The sequence below is a fragment of the Poecilia reticulata genome, chromosome 6 (assembly GCF_904066995.2).
Source record: "Poecilia reticulata chromosome 6, P_reticulata-male-v2, whole genome shotgun sequence".
NCBI classification, from domain to species: domain Eukaryota; kingdom Metazoa; phylum Chordata; class Actinopteri; order Cyprinodontiformes; family Poeciliidae; genus Poecilia; species Poecilia reticulata.
The window spans coordinates 28,851,692-28,871,585 of NC_088835.1; the positions used below are offsets into that span (position 1 = coordinate 28,851,692).

The 19,894-nt window shown below is 38.8% G+C and overlaps 1 protein-coding gene and 1 long non-coding RNA gene across 9 annotated transcripts in view; one reads left to right on the plus strand and one right to left on the minus strand.

Annotated features, from left to right (window-relative positions):
* Positions 1-19,894, plus strand: part of zc3h18 (zinc finger CCCH-type containing 18) — a 46,432-nt gene that overhangs the window by 18,282 nt on the left and 8,256 nt on the right. For 6 of the 7 annotated variants that reach the window (XM_008412555.3, XM_017305424.2, XM_017305420.2 and 3 more), the window contains exons 10-16: positions 6,345-6,527; positions 10,388-10,513; positions 10,594-10,686; positions 12,141-12,413; positions 18,147-18,257; positions 19,212-19,220; positions 19,294-19,499. In XM_008412555.3, coding sequence (XP_008410777.1) covers positions 6,345-6,527; positions 10,388-10,513; positions 10,594-10,686; positions 12,141-12,413; positions 18,147-18,257; positions 19,212-19,220; positions 19,294-19,499 — 1,001 coding nt within the window. The remainder of the gene's footprint in view (positions 1-6,344; positions 6,528-10,387; positions 10,514-10,593; positions 10,687-12,140; positions 12,414-18,146; positions 18,258-19,211; positions 19,221-19,293; positions 19,500-19,894) is intronic. The other variant, XM_017305423.2, reaches the window with a different exon arrangement.
* Positions 6,528-7,672, minus strand: LOC103466745 (uncharacterized). Of its 2 annotated transcripts, none has more exons than XR_014087974.1 (4): positions 7,583-7,672; positions 7,348-7,513; positions 6,718-6,825; positions 6,528-6,614 (listed from the first exon to the last, which is right to left on the minus strand). It is a non-coding gene; the product is annotated as an uncharacterized LOC103466745 (long non-coding RNA). The 2 variants fall into 2 exon arrangements; XR_014087975.1 differs by having other exon boundaries at positions 6,718-6,853.

A 19,894-nucleotide genomic window follows, 5' to 3' on the forward strand; every position in this document is an offset into this window, starting at 1 on the left:
GTTTTCATGTTTATGAATCTATTTATCAGCTTTTCAGACGGATGTGAAATAGATTTTTTTTAAAAACACAAACAATTTATGTCGCAAATCATGAAAGTCCAGAAAAATGCCAGCAGCACAAGTTGGGATAAAACTCCAGTCAGTCGGTTCTTCAACAATAACTCAATACATTTTGTGAAAATTGAATCTTCTGTTTTTTTATTGATTACCCAATCGATTTATGCATCATTACAAATACAGTATTTTCACTTTTTTAATTCTGCACCTAAAAATTAACCAAAGTTTGAGGAAAAAAAGAAAAACACAAAATCTTACCAAGTAGTAGTTGACATAAGATAAAACTAACTAGCTAATAACTTCAGGAAGACATTTGTTTTAAGTCAATAATTCTTTAATATTGATGAAAAAGTTCTAGTTCTATTGGTACATTATTTCACTTAAGATGAGGAAATTTTCCCAAGTCAAATAATCTATCAATTATTTTTATTATTTTGATTATCTTGCTAAAAAGTTACTTATAAGTTTGTTTTATTGTAAGTGTTAAGATTTTTATACTAGGAACTGAACCAGAAATACTTGAAAGATAAAAACTAAACAAAAACTTTTTAATAACTAATAAACAAAACCTAGCAGATACTCTAAAAACAAACCAAATTAGTCAAAACGAAATAAAACTAAAGTATAGTGCAACCCGGCTTTCTTCCACTTATTTTTCCACGAGTCCCGTCAGGATTTTTTAATAAATTCTTCAAACATTGTGTTAAATTACGCTGCGTGGTTTTATGCCTCCTGCTTCCTTCCTGTCTTCATTCCTTCTTGAAAAGGAAACGGGAATAGATAAGGATCTAAAAATATCTCCAGTGTTGTGTTTCTATTTTTAGCCGTGACACTTCTTTGCTCTTGCATCACATTTGTGAACTCAGTCACTCCAGGCTATGAATGTACACGATTGCGCCGGCATGCATGCAAAGTGACCAGTTACTCATTATGGTGATGTAACTTTAGGTGTGTTCTGGTTGTACAGTTTACATAGTTGATTTATTCAGGAATCGCAACGTAAACGAAACTTTTCTGAGCTTCTTTAGCACCAGACAGTGTTATTTAGCAGGAATGTCCCTCCGGTTCATTTACGGTTCATTTCCTCCTGCAAATATTTATTTTAGACACTCGAGGAGAAGAGCTCCTGGCTCTTGATGCTATATTTGGAAAATTAAATGCCGATAGCGCAAGCAGGAAAATTCCGGTCACTTTTGTCCCGTAACTGGTGGGTTGCAGGTCCAAACCCCCGGGCCATCTGTCCCTGTCGTTTGTTGTCGGAGGGACAAGATTGGTGGTCCAAACTGTCTCAGGTGGGCCAAAATGTTGGCCTGTGGCAATCAGAGAAACTACTCAAGTAAATCTCCACTCAAGTACTGAGGAACTGATCAAATTGTCAATCATTTGATATTTAAAAATTACATCATCAGACAGACCAAATTATAATGTGGAAATTTTGGTATTTTAGGGACAAAACTGACAATAACTCATACAAGTAACAAAAAATATCAAAATCAGGCAAAATAAAGTTTATCAAATCCTTTTCTTTCAATAAAAAACTTTAACAGAAACTGCAGGTGTGTGTCTGGTGAATTTTAAAACATTTTTGTTTTTCATTCAGTGGGTAGAAAATCCAGAAAATTTACTCAAGTAAGAGTAAAATCACTTCATAACAAAATTACTCAAGTAAAAAGTACAATGAAATAAAGACACTCCTAAAAGTAAATATTTTACAAAAAAGTTGCTCAGGTAAATGTAGTAAGTTTCTGTCCAACTCTGATTGCAATAAGCAAAGCATCAATTGATTGCAAGACACATTTAAACTCAATCATTTCTACTTCCATGACTTTTGATTTTTCCCTTTTCTCTCTTTCTACCAAAAACTTGACGACTAAAGTCTTCAGTGGGCGCTTTGGTCCTAAAGGACGATTTAGTTTAGTCAACTTTATTTGTTGCTTCTATTGTTTCTGTTTATTTGGGATATTTTAAATGTCTTCCAGTTTCAGTGTTAAATATTGTTTACAATTTAAAGTTTATGAATCTTTACATTAGGGCTGAAACGATTCCTCGAGTGATTCGAGTACCTCGATTATTAAAATTCCTCGAGGAAAATTGACCTGCCTCGAAGCTTCGTTAATTTATGTTTTATCATTTAGCGCACCGTGTTTCAGCCGGAACATTATTTGCGTTGAGCGGAGCTCTGACTTCCGCCTCTGAGTTGTTGACGGAAGCTACGTGTTAGCGGCATAACGTCCAATCTTCAAGTTCGGCCCGCGGGGATTTTACTGATTGGTGATAATTCCGGGTTTTCATCGTTTTTGTGGGACCAATAAACATCCTTAAAATGACCGGCGCGATGCCGGGAGTTCGGCAGCCTTTCTGCTCCAGAGCTGCTGGTTGAACGGCGGGAAGAAGCTGAGGAGGATTTATACAGGTGAGCGGAGAGACTGAACACGGCGGGCGGCTGAGGGTTGATGCTTACAGGGTAAGAGCAGCTTTACGGAAGAACCGCACAATAAACTTATATCAGCCCGGTCTGAACAAACGGGAGGCGGAACATGGCTGGTAGATGAGTTTCTGAACGGAGGAGCCGTAAATATCCTGTATTGCTCCCCCGGTCAGAACTGTTGTACTTGCTGAACAGGATTTATAGGCATTTACCTGCTCAAGATGGCTTCTGAAGAACTAATGATTTTCTCCCCTACAAAAAAGTAACTGGTAGGGAAGCTCAAATGTGGAAAAAATAGACTGATGTTGATATCCGATAGTAACACTGGTGTTATGGAAGATTTACCAATATTTTATTTCATAATTGTTTTTATCCGATTACTCGATTAATCGTAAGAAAAATCTATAGATTACTCGATTACTAAAATAATCGTTTACAACAGCCCTAGTTTACATTATTATGCCGTTACCATTATATTTACTGAAAATGATCTCAAAACAACAATATTATCATTTATCGCAATAACTTTATCGTCCAGTAAAATTATGACACGCCTAGTCAAATATACTTGCAGGCAAAAAAATAAAACTAAATGAGTATTTGTTTTTTTCAGTGCTCAACAATAAACTAACCATACAATAATTACAGTTAAACGAGTAAAGAAGTCAGTTTTGCAGGAAAGAGAAGCTTAAATCATTGTAGATCCAGAACTAAGAGTTTTTCATGTTAAGAGAAAAACATCCAGTTTGCAAGTTAAGTTGATAAACTCGTGAAGTTTCCTACCTTCATGAGGTTTGAAGCTTATAAAAGCGGCTCTGTAACACTTTGAATTTGGATTGTGGGTTTGATTCTGAATTGGCTTTGTCCGTTAGTTCTCTGAAATTCAATAAAACTATTGATCTATAGATCGATGGACAGATCTAAATGTATATCTGTGATCCATGAATAACTGAAAATGTACTTAATTGTTGTATATCCTGATATATATCACTATCGTGATATAAAATATTGTGATATGTTTTTTTCCTTACCTCCCAGCACTAACCTGTACTATTGAAAAGCAGACTGCAGACCCTTGCAGTGTGACGTCGTGTGCATAAGATTCCTCCCCGCAGCAAAAAGCTGCTCCCTGATGACTAGCATTGGTGTTAGCTGTTAAATTATCAACAAAATCTTAAATGTACGCCTGATATATGGAAGAAAAATGGATGCAGTCCTTTGCTATTAATTGTAAACATTACAACAAGTAGATAAAGTCAGGAAAAGGTTTTAAGAAAAGAAAAAATAGGGAGGTGGGTCAGTTATGCTAGCTTGACTTTGACACTGTAACATTTAGATGTGCTGTGGAATTTTGTGTTTCGGTTTAGATAAAAGATAAACACCAACTTAGACAGATCATCAGCAAAGGCAGGTGTTTAAATTAGCTAATCAACCACAGATATGTTAGCTTGGCTAATAGCAGCAGTAGCTAATCACTTAATAATCGCAAAATAAGCATCAAGCCTAAAATCGTAACAGACTGAATGTCCTGTTTGTTTTGGAAATATTCAAGTGATTTTTTTTTTATCGTCTTCTCCGTCGTTGTGCGTAAAGTTTCCAGACGTAAACAATTACATGCAAGGGGTTGATAGTCCTTCAGTTCAGTCTATTTATATGTCGCAAATTCACCGCAAACATTGTCTCAAGGCATTTTCCAAAAAGTCTAAAGTAATTTTAATTTAATTGCACAAACATTCCAGTTAATCTTAGTTATGATCTTGATCATTTCCCAGCTGACTTTAATTCTTCCTTCCAGTCCTGCACTCTTTACGGTTCTGTACGGCTCTGTAATATTTTAGCACAAATTAATACTTTTTTTTGCCTTCTCTCTTTATTTTCTTTATCTGAATCTGTTTCAGCGTCTCTGCATCTGCTGTGATTCAGTAAAAATCATCCGAGTACAAACTGAACCGCCCGCTCACTTTCTATGGCGCGATCGTTATTCCATTATTGCAAAATGTTCTGCATTGAGTAACCAAAGAGTGTGAATCAGTTTGCAGAGAACAAACCTGGAGGTGTGCGTAAAAAAACAAACAGGAATAAAGTGGCCGCTTCACGGAGCACGTGCAAACGCAAAGAAAGGTGTGTTGGCCTTTGTTTGTGCCCTTCGCTTTCCAACCGTTTCACAGGTTTCAGCTCAGAAACTTCATGCTTTTAGCAGGAAGCTGCTTTTATTTACGACACTCTGTGATCATCTTCAAAAATAAAATAAACTTTCTGAGTTGTTTCTGTGAAACCTGTAAATATGCAGAGAAATAAGCTGCAGTTTTACTTTTTCTTTCTGTTGATATTTGAATTTAATTAAAAACAACAATGGTGTGTAAAATTCCCTCTCTATTTGGACACATCTGACCTTTTACAGCAAGTGGCTCTGATTTTCCCCGTTTGGCTCAGATTTGCTAAATCGGGTCGTTTAGGTCAGCCTGCATAGATAATCATCAAGAGGTAGTTTCACTCTAGCCTGTGTTGTTATTCACTCAAATCCTTTAATCTCTGAAATCCTCTTTTGTAATCAGTGGTTAAACTAATGTTGTTCACTTTTTTTGTATTTTTCATTAAGGGTGAGAAATGGGAAATGATGGAAGCCGCTGTGAGGCTGAAAACCTCCTACTTTTTATGTTTTTGGACCAGATTGCAGCTTTTTTTAACGGTCATTTCGTTTGTCGTATCTTTATTAAATCCTAAAGCTACTAGGATCTAATTTTTAAAAATGTTTTTTAAACAGAGCTATTGATGTAGAATGTATATTTGTGCAGAAACGAGGGCTGTGCGACCGGACTCAAATATGAATTCTCCGGTTTTTCGCTCCAAATCCAATTTTTGATCTTGATCCGTTTTCTCTCTTTCCTAAGAATGTATTTAAATCAATCATTTTCTAAGTTGTATGATGGAGTATTGATGCCAAGTTACTATTTTTTTTTGTTTATGAGAATGCAGGCATATTATCAGAATAAATATGCAGGTATACTAGAAAAATATATTAAAATTATGAGCAAAAAATTCTTAATGGGGAAAAATGTTTTTGGATAGACTTATTTAGTTCAGTTCGAAGGATTTTCTTCAAAATACAGGAGTTTTTGCCATCATTTCATAGAGTTGCTGCTAATAACGTTGATGCTTATATATTAAAAGGTGAATTATTGCTTAATCTGTAAAACTGACACCAAAGTATAACTTCACAAAAGGCTGAATATTCCTCATTCTAATGTTTTGTTATAAAATTACTACTTTATTCTTTTAATATTATTAATTTATTATGGTGTTATGACTTGTAATTAAATAAAAAATACTAGCTTCATCTTTTATATGTGGTTGTGGAGTTGGCCTGAATTCAAAATCCAGATAAAAAGTTGTAAAACAAAATGGCCGATATCACTCTGAACTATGGAAACACAAGGAATGCATTGGTGAAAAAAAGATCCAGATTTCTAAAAAAAATTAAGTCTTTGATTCGATTAATCGCCCAATCTTTGCATAAATTACGTAATCCCTCCCAACAGAATCACAAAATATCAGAATATTAAGATCAATTCTGTCCAACATTGTTAAAAATTGTAATAAATTTGAAGGAAAATGCTGAAAGTTGGTTGACATTCAGGATTTAAAAAATGATCTGAAAACAGTTACTTTTCAAATTACACTTTGAGATTAACTGCCAAAAACACAAAGTCATAAAAGACTATAGAGAAAACCAGAAGCAACCATTTTGATGAGTGACATCATTGATACACGTCAGACATGTTGGTCAGCGTTTCTTTCACATCACGGACCTTACTGGCTCTTCTTCTGCACAAACCGACGGATGATCCGTTTCTCTCAGCAGGCTGATGGAGCCTCCCTCCAAGAAGGAGATGCTTCCCCTCATGAGGCGGCCAGACGAGTGGAAGGACCCGTGGCGACGGTCCAAATCTCCCAGGAGACGGGCCGCCATGGGCTCCCCGCCCCGAGGCCGCCGCCGCCATCGCCCCTCAGGCTCCTCCGTCTCTCTGTCCAACTCATCCAGGTAGGAACTCATCGAGTCTCATTTAGTTCATCGAGAAAGGCATGTGACATCTAAATAGACAGGAGGAGGACTACAGGGCAGGGCATTCTGGGTAAAAACAACCAAAATAAACATGCTAGGTTAGTTGGCGCTAGCAGGAGAAATTTCTCATGATCAGAAAAGAGAAATCCTACAATTGCTGAAATCTTACGCTTTTGTGAAAAAGGAAGTTGTGCTCAGTGTCTTTAGAGGTTTTCATGTTGTTTCCTTCAGTGGTTCTTGATGCAGCGCCCCCACAGGCGAGGAGGGGAACAGATTGCTTCATTTAACACAGTGAGAAAGAGAAGCTGGAAATGTAACAAATGTTGCAACTTTGGTCCCAAATCAGATACATTTACTCAATTACAATCTAATTAATTGAGTAATCAGATTCTCAATTACAATCAGATACACCGAAACAATTTAGCATCCAGCAAAACATTTTCAGGCCTAATCAGAAAATATTGTCATGGTTTTATTTTTAGTGTTTATGAGACGTTTTGGAGGGGATTCCAGCTTGACAAGTTAAAACATTTCAGTTTGCCACTATATAATTAGCCATCTGAAGCTGCGGTTTCATCAGAAGTCTTTCCAATTTTCCCTTCCCTCTTCCAAAGTACCCATACTGCGCCCAGGGGAAAGTTAAAGGAAGATGTCTTCAGGTCAGTTTCCCTAAACAGCCCAAGTCTATAAAAAGCATCAGGCGTTTTACTCTGATGCTTTTATGTACTAGTGATAGTGTAATTTCTACCCAAACAGTCAGAACTGTTGTACTTGCTGAACAGGATTTATAGGCATTTACCTGCTCAAGATGGCGTCTGAAGAACTAATGATTTTCTCCCCAGCTAAACTTGAAAGCCGCATTTTCAGGGGACTGAAATTGAAGTTTTCTTTATTCAAACAATAGACGCTGTGTGACGTTCTCGCAGAACAGGTTTTCCTCCTGAGGAATGGTGTCAACGCTGCCCCTGTAGAGAAAACAATATTTCAACAGAGTAAACATGAAAGCAATGTTTCTGCTCCTGGTTTCCGCTTACTGATGAAGTTACTGCTCATCTGTTCTTGTTCTGTGGAAGAAAAACAAAGAAAACTGAAGAACGTTGGCCATAAAGCAATAAAAGCCGTGCACCGCAGTGAGCGTGAATCCCACCAACGGTACATTGCTTCATTCAAATATAATTATATGGTAGCTTAAAGCTAATGAGGAAGCAGATGAGGAGAAATTCATTCAACACCTAGCAATTAAGATATATAAAATTTTCCCCGGGAATTCTTTAAAGTGGTTGAAAAGTTATAGTTTTTTGTTGCATAGCAACAGTTTAATGATTTAAAGCTGTATGGAAACTTCCAATATCAGTTATTTTACCAGAAAGTGAAAGCATGTTTAGACTTTGTTTGTTTAAATGCACATAAGCACAACTTGTATGACTTTGCTATTATTTTTGGCCTTTATTCAACATGCAGCATGTCAAAAACTCCTCTTGGGTTGTTGATCTTGCTTAGAAACATGAATTGTTGTTAATAATAGAAAACAAAAGACTCTGGATTTAGTGAGATTGAGGTTCATTACCTGACCGGATTAATCATTAAATATATAAATTCATATATTTATTTTTAAAGCATGGAAATCTTCAGTTTGTCTGACTCTTATTAGCTTGTGATGTTTTTAGTAAGAATTTACCAGAATGTTGCCAATTACATTTAGCTCAAATATATGCAGATGATGCATTCGTCTAAAAACGAGCTGCACCACACTGGACAGATTAATTGTAATTAATCAATTATTCAAATAATAATAATCCACTAATTCAGTAATTGAATAATCGTTAACTGGAGTACGTCAAGTCAAGAAAGAACACTTGCTTAAAGAACAATACAGACAGAGACGTAATTAAGCCAAAACTGTGCAAAATATACATACATTTTGCATTTAAGATAAAAAAAACAAACAACTTTATCTGCAAATATGTTTGACCCGAAACTCCTAGAGGCATCGATATACCTTCAACTGGTTGAAATTCTCCTTTTTTAGTAAATTAACCAGCTAATCCAGAAATGAATCACCAGATCAGCCCTATTCTACTGATGTTGAGCTTTTCATGTTGGAATAATTTTTATTAGCTGCAGATGCATCCTTTGCCACTAATGTCCAAGCAGACGCTAAAGGAATGCTCTGTTGATGCGTCTTAGACAAAAGAAATCTTTATTTTCTGTTTTAAAAAAAGGAATTTGAATGCGTATTTGCATTTATTAATTCTGTACAAAATAGGCTTAAGTGATGAAAATCTGCACAATGTGCCAGTTTTATGATTATTCATCAGAATAATCGATTACTAAATTATTAGCTGCAGCACTAGTGTAAAATTAATAACTGAGTTTAGACTAAATCTCACTTAGATTTTAAAGGGAACGTATTATGCAAATTTCACATTTTGCACGTTTTGTACTTCCGTGTGGGTTTCTACCACAGACCCCACACATGCTGGACACAGACTGCTCAGACTTTTACTTACAGGTCAGTGCTGCAGAGCGATGTTTGAAAAACAGACACCGTTTGTTCCCTCAGGCTGTCTATGTGATAAACACGCACCAGATCAATTTCATGCATTCTTGCACTAATTCAACCTTCCTCTTTTGTTAAAACTCTGTATGTACACATGGCTTTTGGAAAATATGCCGTAGGAAATAATTCACAGCACTTCACTTTTTCCACAGCCTTATTCCTTATTCCAAATTCAGTGTTTCCACCGGGTAGTTAATTAAATGAGCTCCCATTACTGTTGGTAGTAAAAGGTAAACAGAATTTGACTTGGTAGTAAAATATTCATCATCCCTTCAATATATTTTGACTTTTTTTTTATTGATGATGACTTTTTGTTTTAAGTTCATTTAACTATAAAATCTGTGTAAACATTGATAGTCGATTGGTTCCGGTGTAAGATCTGCTGTTGAGACCAGAGTCATTCAGTCTCACCTTGACTCAATGACCAGAAATTCAGAGATTGGCTGAAAGCCGGTCTTGGGGAATCAATGAGAAGCGTTTTATAAAGTGCTTTGAAAAAAAAGTCTATAAATTTGACCTGAAACGGTGTGATGGCGATCAAATCACACCAAGCATCCACCATTTACCAGCAGCGCTGAACTAAGACAAACAAATATTATATTGGGGTATGAACGTATGAAAACGATTATTTATCGAACAATATTTATAAATTATTTCTTGTAACCTAAAATAATATTTATATTAATAATAATTTCCTATTTCTACAATTAAACCTTTTATATGTTGCTTCTGAATACTAGCATTCATTTACTTTCCTTTGTTGCCTAGTGTACCTAAAACGCCTCATTCCTAAAGTATAAGCAGAATTTCATTTACACTTTATTTAATTTTGAAGATTTAGAAGACATTAGTGAGTCTAAATCTATTTTTATTGCACAAACTAACTCAGGATTAAGATTATTCACTGAGTTTATCAGCCAGATTTAATGCAGTTGTCGTTTTGCACACTTCCACTTCAATGAACCACAACATGTAGTTCACACTGTGTGACTACTAGACTGGTATCAAAATGCTTCTAATAGCAGCCTTGGTGTGAGAGGTATCATCCCATATGTGTAGTATTAATTCACCATCTGTCCTGTACTTTCACTCAGAGGTATGAAGCTAATTAGCTTTGCTAATCCGTAAAAGGTTTAAACTGTCAAAGTGAAAATAAACTGTCCAGCTTTGGAGAATTAGAATGAGTTTTTACTTCTGCCTCACACAGATTGCTGTTCATGAGTTGCAGGAAGGACCAGACTGCTCACAAGTCTTTGTTTTCTATTTTATTTCATCTTAGATCTTCGTCTCGCTCTTCGTCCTACACGGGCTCCGGCTCGTCCCGCTCCCGCAGCCGCTCCTCTTCCTACAGCTCCTACTCCAGCCACTCCTCCCAGCACAGCTCCTTCAGCGGCAGCCGCTCCAGGTGCGCAGTCCCGCTCCCGTTCAACCTGCACAGATGTTTTGGATTTAGAAAAATGTCGTGACTCTCGTACTGCCTTTTAGATCCCGATCCTTTTCCTCGTCCCCCTCACCGAGCCCAGCTCCACCGAGGATGGCCAAGAACAAACCGGAGCCGCCGCCTGTGGCTGCTAAGGGGTAAAGCTTCAGGACCTGAAATGGCTTTAACAGAGCTAAAACATCCGATCTCACTCAAATGGATCCCAATAATGGGGATAATTAGTGGAAATTGCAGCCAAAATGATTGAACCTGACACCATAACTCGGTACTGCTTGTTGAGTTACGATACACTAACGGATAGGAAAAGACTAAAAGCAGGGTGTCTGCTTCCTTAAAAAGTCTTAATTTTGTGCATCTGATATTAAGGCCTTAAAATGTTCTAAATTAATTTCAAACCATGTAAATTGACCTTAAATACATTACTCACAGGCCTTAAATGTTCTATCTTTTGTATATTCTACATTTCTTTTTCTTGCGGGACTTATCTGTCAGGCAGAAGTTTGAGTTGTACTCGGACATCTTCATTTATAGTTAAGGCTCCAGGTAATTCATTGCTAACATATCCTTGCTAGCCAGCTAACTAGCTTTTTTGCATCCATCATAGGTAAGTGAAAATTTATTACCAGTTGGCTAGCTGAAGTTTGTACAGTTCTGTGGAGATATAGGTCTTATATTCCATAAAAATTGGTTTTGAAAAGTTTTTAAATTTGCGTTGAAACCTGAAGAAACTCTGAAAAGTAAATTCTTAAATCAGATTAAATGTTGGCAATTACAGGGTGTCTGCACATCCTTAAAACCTTAAATGTATCTAAAATTAAGGAAGGCCCTAAAATATCTTAGTCATTACTAAAAAGTTGTAATATATTTATATGTATTTCTGCATTACCGGCAGTAAGTCAGGCTTGTTTCCGGTGAGAGTTGGATTTTGCCAAGGCTGCCCTTTGTCACCGATTCTGTTCATTACCTTCATGGACAGAATTTCTAGGCGCAGCCGAGGTGTTGAGGGGATCCGTTTTGGTGGCCTTAGGATCGCATCTCTGCTTTTTGCGGATGATGTGGTCCTGTTGGCTTCATCGGATCGTGATCTGCAGCTCTCGCTGGAGCGGTTCGAGGAAGTTTGTACATTTGTGTGATGATACAGGTTTTAAATTTCACTCATGGTCTTTTAAAGTTCTTCAAAAGTCTTAAACTTCAGTTGGTGAAACTCAAATGAAAAGTAAACATTAAATCAGATTAATTACAGGATGTCTGCACATCCTTAAAGTCTGTCTAAAATTAAGGCCTTGAAAAATCTTAAATGTCAAATAACTTTTTTTAAAAGTTAGTTGGTATTAAATATGTTAATCACAGGTCTTAAATTTTATTACTTTTGATAGGAAGTCTATATTTCTGTGGAAGTGTAGGTCTTAAATTCGGTTCATCGTGGTCTGGAAAAGGTCTTAAAAAGTTTTTTAAATGTGTCTTAGAGAAACCCGAGTTAAGAAAATGGAGCCTTTTATGAAATCTGTTCATACTAATTTTATAGTTGTATATATTTTTACACATTTTCTCTTCATAAATGCTTGGATGTGTTTCGGTTTCCCTCCCCAAGCATGCCACCAAAGCCGGGTGCTGCCCCGCCTCCGCGGAGAGAAAAGCCTCCCCAGAAGAAGGCTCCGACCCCCCCTCAGCCCGGCGGGCCGCCCAGCAGGCCCCCCAAACCGCCAACAGAGGGAGGCAAGCCTCCTGCCAACCCCAGGGAGGCGAGCGGCGCATCGGAAGGGCCAGGAGACGGGCCGCCTCCTCCACGGGAACCCGGGAGACCCCCGAACCCGAGGGAGGGCAGGCAGAGGGAGCGGCAGCAGCAGCAGCATCCTCCCCGCAGGTACGGCTTCTGCTTTACTTTGACTACGTGGCTGACAGCACAACAGAAAAAAATATGGAAAATTATTTTCCAGATCACTGGTAGTTAAACGTTGACCCTCACTTTGATGAGTGTGTGCATAATGTTTATGAGTGCTGGGTATTTGGAGTAGGATAGAAATTTTCTTCCCACTGTGGGGAAATTCAGGTGTGCCAGCATCAAGTTACAGGTAAACAGAAAAGCAGCAGCAGATTACGTGCAGGGAATTTATTTAAAGACAGGCATGAAAAACAGAAGGAACGTAGCAGGAAGATTTCAAACTCAAAAACACTTTATTGATCCCAATCAGTCAAGTTTATTTGTGAAGGAAATTTCAGCTCAAAGTGCTTTACATCATAAAAACACAAAAAATACACCAAACAGTCAACAACTGAGAAAAACAGCAAAATGTTTTTTTTTTAATGTTTCATTTATAATGCTTCAAAAGTAACTCTATTAACAGCTGGGGTTTTAGTCCAGATTTAAAGGATCTCAGTGTTTCGGCTGTTTTGCAGTTTTCTGTCAGTTTGTTCCAGATTTGTGGTGCATAGAAGCTGAATGCTGCTTCTCCATGTTTGGTTCTGGTTCTGGGGATGCAGAGCAGAACCAGAAGACCTGAGAGGTCGGAAAGGTTGCTATGACAACAGCAGCAGATCTTTAGTGTATCGTGGTGCTAAACCGTTCAGTGATTTATAAACTAACAGTATTTTGAAGTCTGTTCTCTGAGCTACAGGAAGCCAGCGCAGGGGCTTTGGAATCGGCATGATGTGCTTTATCCTCCTGGTTTTAGTCAGAACACCAGCAGCAGCGTTCTGGATCAGCTGCAGCTGGAGGTTTGGCACTGCTGCAGTAATCGCTGCAACTGAAAATAAACACATGGACTAATCGTAGAAATGTTCTTCAGGTGATAGAAGACTTGACTTTGTAACTGTCTTTATGTGGCTCTGAAGGTTCAGGTCACTGATGAGTAATCTAAATGAATGAATAAGTAAACGAGTTTGTCGGTAGTTGTTGTAAAGTCCTAACCACTGCTGGTAGGAAGGATCTTTGATTACGCTCCTTTGTGCACCTGGGATGCTTTTACATTAATCACCGTTCCCTTAACCCTTTCAAGACGAGGTCTAAATGGCCATCGCAGTCTCTCTTCTCAGTGCGTCAGCGCTCGCTATGAAGCCATGTAGCGATCGCTAGCAAAACTGCTACTACCCCTGCACACACCACGAACTCTAACTAACACACTTAGAGTCTAAAAAACCCATCGAAACACTCTGAGTAAAATCCACAGCATCACTGCGCCCTAGTCTCTTGCCGTATCCAAATCCCGCCCCTCGTCTCTCTCCGCGTGTCTCCGTTCTACCTAGCAACAGACCGCCAACATATTTTCATTGGTTGTTACGAAATGTGGTACATTTAGACCCCACAAAATAAGGCGGAAATGATCGATCATATTTCTGGCTTTATTTTGAAGTAAATAACCACAAAACCAATATAAAAACACCACTTTTATAAAGTTTGATGTCCGTACTGTCCAACAGAGTCGAAATGAAAACTCGGTATGCGTCCGTGTTATTACGAAGCCTTATTAATGCGTCACATGCCTTTACTCCCCGTGGCGGGCAGCGACTGCACGGGGTTAAGGTGTGTGAAGTGGCTAAAGCACAGGAGAAAATACCAGATTGTGTTTCTCTTGACTGTAACGTGACGCCTCCCCTTTGTTAGCGTAGTCAGTCATTAACTCCACCTTTATGTGCAAACATTTTACAAAGGCCTGCAACACTGGCTCCAGTTTTCCCACATGGAATGTCAACAAAGTCGAGATCTGCATTTATTCTAACATGTAGCAATCCAAAAAGTCCCAGCAGAAAAGAAAACAGGGATTTTTTTTTTTTACGTGTTCAAGCCAGTTGGAGTTTTTACATGGATTTAGTTTCAAAAACGTATTTGCATGTTGACCCCCGCAGCTTCTGCACAGATTAAACACTCGTTCCTGCTACGTAATTTAAATCAAACTGTAGATTTCGTCAGTGTGGCAACATTATTTTTGCATTATTCTTTCACCCAGAGACATGTTGCCCACATGTCTCCTCTAGCCTCTTTGTTTCCTTTTTCCCTTTTATATATGCAAGATGCTCTGCTTCCTTTCAAATTTCCCAATCCGTTAAAGTTTTTAAATCAATTTTTCCCCCCCATTTCCGTTTGATTCAAACATGTTAATTATCCCAGATTACAACTTTATTAGTTCCTCAATTGCAACTACCCAAAAAAGTTCTTATTGCTGAGTAGAAACCAGGGGTGCACTGATTTATCGCAGCAGATTTTCGGATCAGACTGCACTTACATGTGAAGCCGATCTCATCTTATCTACATCAGTAAATGTAGATAAGATGGAGGACGGCGTCCTCTTCTGCTCTCCCTTTAGAGCAGGGGTGTCAAACTCCAGTCCTGAAGGGTCGCTGTCCTGCAGTTTTTAGATGTGCCACAGGTACAAAACACCTGAATCAAATTGCTTAATTACCTCCTTCTTGTGTAGGTAAGTTCTCCAGAGCCTTGCTAATGACCTAATTGTTCTATTCAGGTGTGGTGCAGCAGAGGCACATCTAAAAGTTGCAGGACACCAGCCCTGATATAAGCTATCTAAAACAATACTAAACTGAATGTTGTTAGAAAACTGGACTAACTCTTTGGAACACGTTAGGGCAGGGGTGTCAAGCTCCAGTCCTCGAGGGCCGTTGTCCTGCAACTTTTAGATGTGCCTCTGCTGCACCACACCTGAATAGAACAATTAGGTCATTAGCAAGGCTCTGGAGAACTTACCTACACAAGAAGGAGGTAATTAAGCCATTTGATTCAGGTGTTTTGTACCTGTGGCACATCTAAAAACTGCAGGACAGCGGCCCTTCAGGACTGGAGTTTGACACCCCGGCTTTAGAGAGCTTTGGCTGGCAGACCAGCCCACCAGGTCATGGCTGCACGTTTGCTGCTGCCAACTCTGCAACTTTCTTGCTATTTTTTAGCGACATTTCAAACAATATCTGTCAATTTTTCAACCATTTTTAAAGATCGGTAATCTGCGATCGGCTAGAAAACTGCAATCAGTGCAACGCTGGTAGAGATGCCCTGATCCATTATTGATATTAGATCTGTAATGGTTCTGATATGGGGAAAAAATGCAGATTGGTTATTGGTTGTAACGTTCCCCATCCATAAGTCCAACTCTGTGCTCTGAGTGACATCACACTTTACTTTTTATTTTGTTATGTTTTGAAATCCTAACTGCACTTTCTGAATCATTTGTTGCCGTTTATTTTTTTTACATATTTGACCTATTTATCAGTTTCAGTTTTATTACTTAACATTGTTGCATGTTTAATCCTAATTGCACTGGCTGAGCATATTTGACCAAGTTCCAGCTGTTATGAATGGGGCAGAAATTTCAGTGTCTTACCTGCCAAAGACATGCAGTCAGTGAGGTGAGAGGTAGTTGGGTGAGTCCCTTCTTGTTTTGTGGAAGTGCGATGAAAGTATTTATTCAACCTTTTGTTTTTGACACGGACCGTATTATGAGAAGACGGGCAGGAATGCAGTTTCCACGGTTGGCGTGCGCGCTGCGTTTTTGTTTGGCTTCACGTGTGCGTGTGAGAAGAAGTATCTGTCTCAGCATCTGCAGAACTGACACTGCCTTGTTTTGCATAGCAGCGCTCCAGCACACAGTGGCAACTGCATGTTTGTACTTTTTGGGGAAAGACCTGAGAGTGGGCATGTGGGCGAGACGGCGTGGGTGCAGTAACTTCAGTGATTGTGTGATCGGAGTTTCGTGGTGCAGAGCGGAAGAGAGAAGCAAAGGGGGAAAGGAGAACAGACGCGGTGTGTGTGTGTTCGCTTTCATGTTTGTTTGTTTGTTTGTTTGTTTGTGGGCGAGTGTGTGTAGGTGGTCCAGGTGGAAACTATCCTGGAAAACTAGTCGCTGCATCTGTTGGTCGTTATTTCTCTGAAATACTTCCCTCCAATGAACAAAAGCAGATTGTTCACCTGTTTCTTAAACCATTATTTTATCAGTAATGATCCTATAAAACAAAAGATATCTGCTCCGCTCCAGAGGAAACATCCCTGGAGCCTCTTGCCACCACCGTTTAGTGATGAGTGGAGCAAAATGGCCTTATGGTGTCATAAAGGTGCAAACACGCCTCTGAACGGGTGCAGTAAAACTAAAGCAGCAGTGAAGCACAGCTTGTTGTCTGTGATGAAGTGATTCCTCGTGTGTGGGAGTAAGTGGGAGCAGGAGCTTGAATATTCAAATCGGCTTGTTTGGGATGCAGCAGATCGGTGGGAAAACCGGGAGCAGAACGCAGGAAAATCAGGTCGTGTGGGGGCGAGTGGGTTTGCTTCATCACAATGAAGCTTCTCCAGGGAACCTCTGAACTACAGGCTGCATGACGGGCCTCTTCATAAACCTGTCAGTTAATGATTGACTGAAACAGCCAATCAATCAATCAATCAATCAATCATATGGTAAATTAAGACGAGCTCAATCATTTTTTGGTTTTCTCTTTTCTATCTTTCTACCAAAAATTGTAAACATTTTGTTGGTAAAAACTTCATTTTATTTGTTGTTTCTGTTTGATTTTTTTTATTTTGGATTTTTAAAATGTCTTCCAGTTCTAGAGAGAAATCCAGATTTCTACAACTGAGATAGACTCAGTTGTTTCCACAATCTCCTGCTCCAAGTCCTGCTGCTGCTGATAATGTGATTCTGATGTGTTAAAACATCAAATATTTCTATTGATTATTATCTGCAGAACTTGAGTACATTTGTGGTTACAGTTAGTATGGAAGAGAAGCAGGAAAGTACTTCAGTACATCATCAACACAAGATGTGATTGAAGTTGTTGTTGGTGTGAGCAAAACTGAAAAAAGGTGTGCGAGAACTCAGATCCCTGAGGAACACCTCACTGAAATGTATGGAAGAAAACAACCAAAATCTTTACGCGCTTAGTTTTCTTGGTTAATTTTAAAGCCAAACAATTTGGTGTTTTATTGTTTCAAAGGCAAACAGTTAAACTGGTTGTTATTCTCTGAAGCCTCAAAAGTATCTAATATTTTAGCTTGATAAGTATTAAAGAGCAGTGTTAGCATCTGCTAATTACTGCAGTTCTTTAGCTTCAGCAGGCAAAATACTGTGATAGTGTAGTTAGCATTAGCATCTGTTAAACACTGTGAAATTATAGCACTTTAGCATTAGCTTCCTCTAAATACCATAATAGCAAAGAGTTGGACTTTGGTAATTTTCTCAAAATTATAGATTTTTTTTTTTTTGATACTTGGAAAATTAAGAGCCATGGTTGATATCCTTCTGCTAATGCGCTAATAGTGGAGCTAATTGGCGGTTTGGCTAACTTTTAGCGCACTTAGCTTCCCCTAAAGAATTTTTTTTAGATGCATTTTAAAGCAATAATTCACTTCGTTGTTTTGTAAACTTTGATTACTAATCAACAGCTGATTTCCTTTAGGGGCATAAAACTGAAATGGGCTGTAAACATTTGCCTGCCGCACTTTTCAGATTTTTATTTGTAAATGGGGCTGGGGGGGGGGGAAAGTTTAAGACATCTTTCCTTCGTATTCACAATGATGCACAACTTTGTGTTGGCGTAAAGATAACAAGATGAATATTTTTTGACAGTCCAGCGTCTGAGAAGCAGCGTCTTTTGTTTTTCCCAGGAGGAATGTTAGCGGGAGCGTCAGCGGCAGCAGTTACACGGCTACCAGCTCCAGATCGTCGTCCAACTCCGTCTCAGGCTCGGCCTCTCGCTCCGGGTCCAGGAAGTCCAGGTACGCCGCCCAGAACCGTATCATTACGTATGACTGTTCAATGGTGATACATTGATGACGTCACACCGCATTCAGCACGATGACCTCATTTATTCACCAGAACACAATGAAGCACAATGAACAAGCAGGAATTACGAAATCTGAGCTGTTCCAGCAGGAACCAGGAGTTTGACTTGCAAAAACCTTTACATATAATATGCAAATTATCCGCTAATGACTAAACTTAAATGTTTATCTAGGCAGAATAATCTTGCTTGAGTTGGGCAGAGAACCCAAAAATTATACTGGAGTAAGAGAAGCACTACTTCAACATATTTTTACCCAAGTAAAAGTAAAAGGAAGTATTTGGTTAAAAGTTAACTCAAATACTGAGTAACTGATCAAATTAGCAATCAGTTAAAATTTAAAAAATTACATAATCAGACAGACCAAAATAGAGTTAAGTGGAAATTTTGGTATTTTAAGAATGAAAACAGCAATTCATAATAAAAAAATAACAAAATCAGACAAAAGGAAAAGAAATTCAAATCAATTTCTTCCCATAAAACTTTAATAAAACCTGCAGCTGTGTGTGTGTGTGTGTGTGTGTGTGTGTGTGTGTGTGTGTGTGTGTGTGTGTGTGTGTGTGTGTGTGTGTGTGTGTGTGTGTGTGTGTGTGTGTGTGTGTGTCTGTCTGGTGAATTTGTGGCTAAAACATGTTTGTTTTTCATTTAGTGGGTAGAAAATCCATAAATTTTACTCAAGTATGAGCAGAGATACCTGATAACAAAATTACCAAAGTAAAAGTAAGAAGTACGGCGTAGTAAAAATGTGATTTTTTTTTTTTGTGTGTTACTACTGAACTCTAGAGTTTTTCCTCTAAATAGTGAAAGTTAAACATGCGGTGATCATTATGTCACTCTCCTCGTGTGTTTTTTTTTTCTCTTTCATGTGCCGTTGCTGGAATTTCTCCAGGAAATCCAGGTGAGTCGGATCAGCTTGGTATCGGCAGGTGTGGTCGCCATGGACGCGCATCACAGCTTGTCTCCCCTTTCAGGTCGCTGAGCGTGAGCAGCGTGTCCTCGGTGTCGTCGGCCTCGTCCAGCAGCAGCTCGGTGCGCAGCGCCGACTCGGACGACATGTACGCCGACCTGGCCAGTCCGGTTTCCTCTGCCAGTTCTCACTCGCCCACGCCAAATCACCCACGCAGAGAGAGAGGGCCCCCGCGGGACCGGTCCCCACCGGCCCGGGACAAGATCAGGGGTTGGTGTCACGCGCAGCAGCAGCAGCAGTTTTACACTTTCACTGAAATCTCTTTATTCAGAAGCAGGTCCGTCGTAATGAATCAGTTGATGATGGATTACAACAACCTCAATCATTTTTTACTCGCTTAATTCTGTTCGGTTAAATATTAGGCAAGAAAAGTTTGTGCTTTTATCGTGTCAAAGGCAAACAGTTAGACTTTGGTAATATATCTGTAAAGCATCAAAAGTAATATCTCAGCTGTATATGTATTTATTAAAGAGCAGTAGTGGGCACACTTTGTTGGTATCGCACTGTAGCATTAGCTTTATCTAAATACCGTAGTAAAGCTTTAGCATGAAGCTATATAGCTTCATCTAAATACCATAGTAGTGTTGTAGCATTAGCTTCTTCTA